This window comes from Pectinophora gossypiella, chromosome 8 (genome assembly GCF_024362695.1).
Source record: "Pectinophora gossypiella chromosome 8, ilPecGoss1.1, whole genome shotgun sequence".
NCBI lineage: Eukaryota > Metazoa > Arthropoda > Insecta > Lepidoptera > Gelechiidae > Pectinophora > Pectinophora gossypiella.
Genome location: NC_065411.1, coordinates 8962279 through 8971476, shown reverse-complemented (window position 1 = coordinate 8971476; position 9198 = coordinate 8962279). Strand labels below are relative to the sequence as shown.

At 33.8% G+C, this 9198-nt stretch overlaps 1 protein-coding gene across 1 annotated transcript; it reads right to left on the bottom strand.

Annotated features, from left to right (window-relative positions):
* Positions 1 to 885: 885 nt before the first annotated feature.
* LOC126368711 (uncharacterized) lies at positions 886 to 9064 on the bottom strand. The gene is made up of 6 exons (XM_050012843.1): positions 8648 to 9064; positions 7728 to 7871; positions 7202 to 7373; positions 5883 to 6073; positions 4893 to 5081; positions 886 to 4082 (listed from the first exon to the last, which is right to left on the bottom strand). The coding sequence occupies exons 2-6, from the start codon at positions 7860 to 7862 to the stop codon at positions 3144 to 3146; spliced, it is 1626 nt and encodes a 541-aa protein (XP_049868800.1). The 5' UTR covers positions 7863 to 7871; positions 8648 to 9064; the 3' UTR covers positions 886 to 3143.
* Between the last annotated feature and the right edge of the window lie 134 nt (positions 9065 to 9198).

Sequence of the window (9198 nt, the reverse complement as noted above, 5' to 3'; positions counted from 1 at the left end):
TTTTTTTTTAATTATATTTTACTTAAATATACCGTAGGTAACTATTTAGACACTCTAAAATTAACGTTTTTTTTAAAAAAAATGCCACGTTTCTGCCACACAAAGCCAATTTTCGACTTTTCTTAACATTATTTATAACTATTAGGTATCTATTAAATGTGAAGCACAAGATAATTATTACAATGAATTAGGCCTAATATAAATTAATACTCGTTTTATATTAAAGGATATTAAAAAGAATATTTAATTAAATAATAAAATGGTATTGGTGCTTCTAAATGCGTATTTTATCAACATATAATATGTACAAACCTATATATATGTACATATTGATGTTATTATTATGAACTTTTAACTTCTATAAAGATGTTATGTAATTAAATACGAAATAGATTATAAAAAAGTTCAGTATCATTTAAATTTATATGGTTATGAAATACTATATTATGTACATTCCGCTAGTTATAAGTACCTGCATTGTCCACAAATGGATTTTATATATAAAATTATATGGTAGTATTTATAAATAGGAAATACGAAAAGCCTATGAAAAAAAAATGTTTGTTATATATAATGTGAATGTTTTTTTAAAACTTGAAATTAATATGAAATTGCGAATGTGAGATTATATATCGCTCAGATGTTTTTATCACAAACAACTCGACTTAATTATTTCAAATTATAGTCAGACCAGTTTATTTATTAAGCTAAATATAAAAATGTTTTCTACCGTATTATGCCTATCTTGCAAATCCGTAGGCTATAACATTTTTGTTCCTAAGAAGGTTGTGTTAAAACAACTCGTTATTCTTACTATGTTCCGAGACTTATTAACTAAACCTCGCTGGTATTCTCGTAAATATTATGTAATGAAAGAGATAAACAAATTTTGTCGTAACCGTTTTTATTATAAAATCACATTCCATTTAGAAAGTACTTAATACTTTACATGGTAAACTTTATTATTATAACATTTTGCATTCCATTTTATGCCCGATGTATAAAGACATGATGTGAGATTCTTCGATCATGACATGTTTCAAATATTAACATGCTGCTATTATAATGTATGTGTTTTCACACATACTCCCGTGCCCCGTTCACAGCGCTCAGGGTATCGCCTTTGTGAGAGAGCTTTAGTTTTATGTATTTTGCAGAGTTAAAAAACGCCTTTTAACAACAATACATTAACAGAAAAGAAACCCTATCAGAACCCTACTAGGGTAGTTGACTGTCTTTTTTTTCATCAATCTACACACGCCAACGATTAATCTGAAATCCGTATTTCAATATCTCATCCAACGCCAGAGATATTCAATGTTAAAACGACTTTTGTATTGTTTTTTGTTTGGTAAGCGAACCCTGTGAAAAACAGGATAACGCTAGGGGGTTGAAACCTGCTTTTGTATGTAGCTGATGTAGCTTGTATGGTATTAGGAGCGTGTGACATAACGTGTTTCTATTGCCATTTCTTTCTAACACCTCGATTTCGGACGGCTGTAACTATTTCATTTTTCAACGAATTTTTCACATTTGACTATCAATTTATTAATGTCTCATTTTGGAACTAGAACGAAAAAGTCTTTGATACTTGACAACTACCCCATTATGACTAGGCTATTAGGATCAGTGACATCCCGTTCCCGGAGATATTCTCACTTTGGGACGACGAACGTGAAAGTCGTAAAACGTATGTAAAACCTTTAGGCAGATAAAACCAAAGTACAAAAAACAACAATTTGAAAAAGATCAGCCAGTGTCCTTGCTATTAAAAAGGTTTTACAACGGGAATATTACCGGGAACGGCATAACTCATTAGGATTAGTTTTAAAGGCTGAATGTTTCATTCCTACATGTGTTTATCATGTCTTTATGCAACGGTTTTTATATAATTTTGCATATACATTTACTTACAGAGAGAATTGATACTTAAACATACAACCCTGTAGTACTAGGGGGTTAAAAAGGCCACATCGAAGCAATTCATCTAACAAAGTAATATTGCAATTTGACATTTGCGCATGTAAAATGAAGTTTGCAATGCAAACAAATGTCAAATAGCAATATTGCTCTCTATATATTCATCGAAGAAGATGAATTGCTTTATTGTCGCCATTTTAACCCCCCTGGATCATACTACAGAGATATATTATATATTCGTATTGTACCAACTACCAACAAATTATTTATATTATACAATTATGTATACAAAACGACGTGATATTACATGTTTATGATAGAAAAAGAAATAAATATTTGATGCATCCTAATATTCGTTTTATTTTACCCACATAATTTTGACATGTTTAGTATATATAAATAATTAATTCTGTAACTAGATAATAGTACTTAATTCTGTGATAATTCGCGTAGACGAGTACATAAAACCTTATATATGTACATACCTATGTACGATTCGGCCTATTACATATATAGATATTTTATACAAGATTTTTAATAATGAATACTACTTATCTACTTAAGTAGGTCCTTTAAATTCCATCAAAACATAGGAAGAAATAAATATATAACAGTAATTTTATTTTTAAAAAACATACAACCATTTGTTTAGTAAAATCTATTCGCTTAATTAATATACATATATTATATTATTACATAGAAAGTAACATTAATAAAGCATAAGTAATAAGCTCACACAATAGTTCATATATAAGTATCGTAAATTGGCACTCTAAGAGAAAAATCAGTTGGCGATTGCAGTTCATTTTATTGAATATTGAACAACTTAAAAGGGCAAAGTTCAAATCAACCGATTTTGTAATATTTATAGTTTTATCACCAACTGACAACCTGTTTCTCGTAGAACGCGAAATATTTAGTGACACGATAGGAAATCAGTAGGCGCGACAAATAAGTAGCGTCGCTTATTAGCGGTGCCTGAAATACTATAAGAATGACTTAGCATAGACGACATACACCAGACCGCGTAAATATGTGCCAACTTCTTTCACGATCATGTAGATATTAATCATCAAATTATGTTAGTGAAGATTTTATAGCTATATATTTGATTCGTAAGTACTTCATCAAGATCTTCGACACGGCGGTCTCGTAAATCTTATAGTACATATTTTATATTTAACTACAGTGTCCCACAAGCTTATTCTAGTTTAGTCTCACATTTAGAATAGTCTATCTAATAAAGTTCCCTTAAATCTCTTTAAAGCCATCGCTTCGTGTTCCGCCAATTTAGCGTCTATATCACTGAGGATGTCGCCTTCCTCCTTAACAGTACCAATTTTATTTTTACAATTTGTATTGTCACTTGCATCCCCTGCATCTTCACTATCTTTAATATTTTTTTCATTACCAAACTTTTTTGGCGAATCCGTTTCGTTTGTTTTGTTTGCAACTTCATCACTTAAAATCAAATTGGGAGAGTTTTGTGAGTTAATATCTTCTGAATCGTTATTTTGAATTGGTAATATGTTATTCGTATCTTCAGATTGCTCCGTCTCAGGGATTATAGTTACATTCGTTTTTGTTACGTTATTTTCTTCGATAACAGATTCATTGGTATGGGTGCATAATAAAATAGTTGGGGAATCCTCGCTGTCTGCTGTGTCAGGAACGATAATGTTGTTTCCACCGTCTACAACTTTATCTGATTTTAAATCATTTTGAGTAGATACTAAACTACTTTGAGATTCTTTATAATTATTTTCTGTGGGATTTGGACCATTGTCTGAGTTTCCTACTTTGTTATTTCTCATAATAGAATCAAATATTCCAAAGTCAAGATCCTTTTCATTTGCATCGATTTTTACGGTTATGCATTCAGAACTATCATTGCTATTCTGTACGAAATCCATGAAGTTTTCAGATATTGTGGGTTCTTCGTTGTATGTTAAGTTTTGTACATCAATGTTTTTACTATCACTTTCAATTGATAATTCCTTGTTATTTGAAACTGTATTCCTCTTAACAGTATTTTGTTCTTCAATATTGTCATCGTTAATTATTCTTTTTCTACAACGTTTAACTTTAGTCCCCGTGGGATCCTTATTTTTTAGCGTAGCTTTGGGCGGTGAGTGTATATATCTAGGAGCAGGACTTTGATGCTGAAAACATATGATTTTTAAATAAGTAGGGGAAAAAAGTATTTAAATCGACACATTTAACTATTATAATCGCTACAGCCCCCTGGATCCCTCCTACAATTTCCTCCTGGCACTCCTACTGCAATGTTGTTAAAAAATTGACAGATAAAACTTAATTTTACTTAAGTTTGCGCTTTGGAAATAGTTATAAAAATGAAATCCGGCAAGTCTGAATTAGACATCAAGAATTTTATGTTCTGTTTGACATGTTGTCAATTTGACAGAGAGGAGTGAGTTTTGATAAGAGAGGAGTGTAACAGTAATTTGGATGTAACATTTAGTCAAAAGTAATGGCAATGAAAAAAAAACTAAAAATGTTCTATAGATTTTAGTACCTACACTAGTTGATAATTGGATCATTCTAAGGTTATAACATAATCTCCCGACTAAATTCCAATTGGGGTAGTCAGAGGTACATCCATCGCAAGACAAACTTATTTACTTATCACTATAAATGACTTCGTTAACATACTAATTGACTTGAGCATTCACTTGTATCAGAACATCGAGCATTCGCTATTTTTGTCGAATTGAATAACAAATAGAGCCAAACATTATCGCTATGCTCTAGTAAAAGCTTGTTATTTCATGGCATTTTTTGTGAATATGTCGGACCTGACAGTCGCGTGTGTTACATTTGTATTTATATGTTATATTAAAAAAAGAAATTAGTTCGGCGCGAAAACAGCTCGAAGCAAATTTACGGTCGCTAGAATGTTCGATAAAACGCTCCCGTTTATTTTACTTTTTCTTTTTTTTTTTTTTACTTACCGAATCTTTTAGAAAAGGGGTCCTGAAATTATTTCTTCTAATATAAAAATCCTCTAGTAAAGAATCCAACAGTAAAGCTTTGCTGACCACATCTTTTTTGTCATGCTTATTCACTATGAAAAAATTTTTGTTGAATTTTTGATTGGGATGAAGCCATTCGTAGATCGATGTTAAAACCGGCAAGTAATCCTGAAACAAATAAATTGAACATTCTGTATAAACTAGTCAATATCTTAATAGCTGTATCTACTTTGCATATCGCTTTCTTCACGTTATTCATGTTCTCTGCCCCCTCTTTACACCATCGCGCTCAGGGACGGTACTGAAAAGTATCGGCTTACTCTATGATTGGGATTTGGGATTACTCTAGCCATAGAGGCGGCCAATCAGCTCGCGACACCAAACACTTCAGAACCCCGTCATCGACCCCGCCGGCGTGGTCGACGATTTCGCTCATTCAGCGCTTATCGCTATCGACTCACTATGGGCGATTAATTCATTCAAATATTCTTCCTCTCAGACGACGCCTTGAGCCGAGGTTCGCGCCCAACTAGGCACCCTCAGGCCTGTTGTCTTAAATTTTGTACCAGGTGAGAGCCCTCAGCGCTTCCCATTTGTCCGGCCAAGTAGGTAATGCCATCTGCGGTAAATCTACACTAAGTCACGTCAAATAAAAAACCCTCTTTACACATATCAGTTGTCAACTAATACAATTGTGACAATGCTTGTGTGAGTGGTCTCAAATACCCTGCTGCTTGTATTCGCCTCGTTTCGCGCCCTGTTTTTATAAATGAAGCCATACTCTTCTTATTAAATATAACATACCCTTTGAATATGACTTGCTATTGTGGTTAAAGGGTTCATCAATGTGTCTGGGATTGTTTTTCTGAAGGCTGGGCTTGCCCAAGTCACCCTCTACATAAATTTAAGTTTCCTTAAATTAGGTACTTTAATAAAATAATATGTTTTATAGTCTTTCAAACTAAATACCTTTAAATCCGTAGAAGTGACCCAAATTTTATAATCTGAATAGAAGGTCATCTTAAGTAGTTTCTTTGTGCAGTCGACGTCGTGAAGCACGACGATGCTCCAGCAACGGCCGATGAAGTTGAACCCATCCTCAACTGGATTGATATGCACTAGTTTCCTAGACGATGGCGAGCGAGCTTCGATCGACAATTCTAGAGAAAGATATCACAATCATCATAAGGGCCTATTTTACACACGCATCATACATACAGCGGATATTAAGACTACCCAATCCATCCAGCCCGATGCGTCAAGGTGACGAGCTCGCGCGTCGAGACCGGGAAAAATCAACGCTACTAGACAAATCGCCCGATTCGCTCGAGATTGAGGGTACTATGGTTACGTCCACCAATTTGTTATTAAAGATCCCGATCGCCGAGTCCGTGACCTTGGGGCTTCCGGCAGAGCGGGTAGTCTACTAGCCGTATACATTCAGACCACAGAATTCCACTTACTACGATCCTAACACATCACTTTCGCATCTTCCACTCCCATCAAATTATTCAAATACAAAAATATATTTATTCAGTGGGAACACAGTTACACTTTGAATCGTCATTTTTTACATAACAAACGTACATACATACATACATAAACTCACGCCCGTAATCCCTAATGGGGTGGGCAAAGACAACTTGCAGCCACTGTTGATACGATGTCGTAAGCTGGATATGATGAAGCTTATGGTGATAAGGGATCAGCCTATCGCCCATAACATTAGTCCATCATGTTAGAGGACACAATCCCTCTGTCGGTTTTTACGACATGCCCGGGAAGACAAGCAGCTGAACGTTTTCTATGTTTTTTATTTGCTCCCAGAACAGCATAGAAGCAACATAACAAATGTCTCATCTGCCTAAAACTACTACAGCTTCTCACAACTTGTATAGCCAGGGCAAAGATGCCGCAAGAAAAGCCTCAGCTAGATATTCAAAAAAAGAACATACAATTCAATTCAAGGACAATTTAGTAATTTGTCTACCTAATATCAGTTCCCAAACAGCCAATCTCATGCATTCATATCATCTAAATAATAGGTAATTACCTTTTTTACAAAGTTTCTGTTTAATTACTGTCTTAAAACTGTTCATAAGTAAATTTTGAATGTTCATGGGAATCTTATTGTAAAAACATTTACATTTCCCCTTAAAAGATTTAGTGATGCATTCATGTGTGCTCACTAGTTTAGAGTATTCTAAATCTGGCCTTTTTTAAAAAATTTCTAAAATGGATATGATAACATTTAATTAAAAATAAATAGGGTATCTAAAACAACTTGCCATCATCACAATTTCCCCAAATTTTTTCAAATTGTTCCTTCCAATTGTAAACCTCATTTGAAAGTATGAGAACCGGTTTCTTGAGCACAGGACGCATAGCTTTTAGAAATGAGATGACTTGATAGCATTTTCCATAGCCTGAGGGGTCATTCAGAATGACACCTGGTGTTTTCTGGAAAATTACAATGGAAATTATTTAATTAATTCTATTTAAGTTAACAGTAACTTGTTTTAAAAATATGATATGCCCTTGAGGTACACAATTCATATAGGTACCTACATGTTGGTAATGAAATAAAAAAAAAACTGCCCAAGCAAGTGGCTGAGAGATTATACGATTCCTTGAAGAAATATGCAAGCATAATTTTGTTGTGCCTCTACCAACACATGTTTATTTAATAATGTTTACTAAGCAAGATATAATAAAACAACCATTACACCACTGGGTCCTCCTATAATAAGACAACTTAAGCCTTAAAATAGTACTATTTACTTCAATTAAGTGAATGAATTAACTTTGTATTACCTTCTTAAAATGCTTATACAGGAAGCGGATACCATCTAGTTGGTGCTGTGGCAGAGGTTTGGGTAGATCTATATAAATGTCTTGCACACCGTCCCTTTGCAGGTAAAACCTTTCCGAATGCAAAGAGTCCATCATGATTGGGTACTGCAAAACAATAAAAACTATGGGTGTATTATGTAGGTTACCTATACAGTAATAAATCATTTGTATTGTCAATTCTTAGTAACATAGAACATACATACATACATACATAAACTCACGCCCGTAATCCCTAATGGGGTGGGCAGAGCCACAAGTAATCAAAGACAACTTGCAGCCACTGTTGATACGATGTCGTAAGCTGGATATGACATAGAATTTATTATTTAATGTAGAAATTTCATATTTCAAATAAATAAAATAAAAATACATACCCACTTCGTATCTGTAATCCAATCTAAGCAATATGTTAAACATTATTATTGAAAAAAAAAAAACAGGTATAATTATATGTCACCTTTGACCTTTAGTGAAAAAATATTCAATCTATTCAAATTATGAGTCACTTCCCAATAGATAATTGTTATTGTGGTCCTATAGAGCCTCATTATGGTAATTTACTACAACCATTTTAAAAACTAATCAATAAAAAATATATGATACTACTGTAATGTTGTGAAACAATTCAACTATTAATGAAACCACATGAAATTTCTTTATACCATGTAGGGTTGGCTGGAAGAGATCTTTTTCTATAAAGCCACATTTTGTTACATGTCACTATTGAGCTTGTTACAAACATATTATCTAGCATCACACCCATATAGCCCTACAAAAGTGTACTGAATATACACCCACACATTGAATTTGTTATAATTAATATTATGTACAAGAATCCAAACAAAGCAATATATTTAGGTATAACTTAAACTATAACTTACCTAGTACACAAAATAAAGGAAAAGGTATGGCATCTAGGAGACGATGTTCTGATTCAGTCTATTCAGGATCGAGAGCGTCATGATGAGGATGTACAGCATCTCAAGGTAGAAGAGAGCCACAAACACCGACACGCTTGTCTTGTGCACCTCTATGTCCTCAAACTCCTGCATAATGTGCCTATTGCGGTAAACATGATCCCAAAACATGGGCCCTGCTACTAATTTAGTTCTGACCCACAAAACACTATCTTCACAGATCAACTGTCACAAATAACTACTCGTGTGCGCTTCGCATCACGGTTTATATCTTCTTTATGCAAATTATTCAATTACGCGAGCGAAAAATCGTAGTTTACGAATTACGACAAAACTTGTTTTCGCCACAACAAATAACCCGACAGAATTGAAAAGTCATTTTGTATCTTGTAATGTCGCTAGTTGTCAATCTTTTGCAATGAAGTTCGTCGCGTAAAATCGTTTTAGTTGGTGTTTAGTATTTGGTCGGTTATTAGTTTGACATTTGTGTCGGGGGGGCTTTACTTCATGACACG

Coding starts and splice junctions, on each gene's coding strand:
- LOC126368711 (XM_050012843.1), bottom strand. CDS start 7,862: ATGATGGACTCTTTGCATTCGGAAAGGTTTTACCTGCAAAGGGACGGT. Junction 6,074..7,201: donor TTGGGGAAATTGTGATGATG/GCAAGTTGTTTT, acceptor ATCTTTCTCTAG/AATTGTCGATCGAAGCTCGC. Junction 4,083..4,892: donor CCCCTTTTCTAAAAGATTCG/GTAAGTAAAAAA, acceptor ATATGTTTTCAG/CATCAAAGTCCTGCTCCTAG.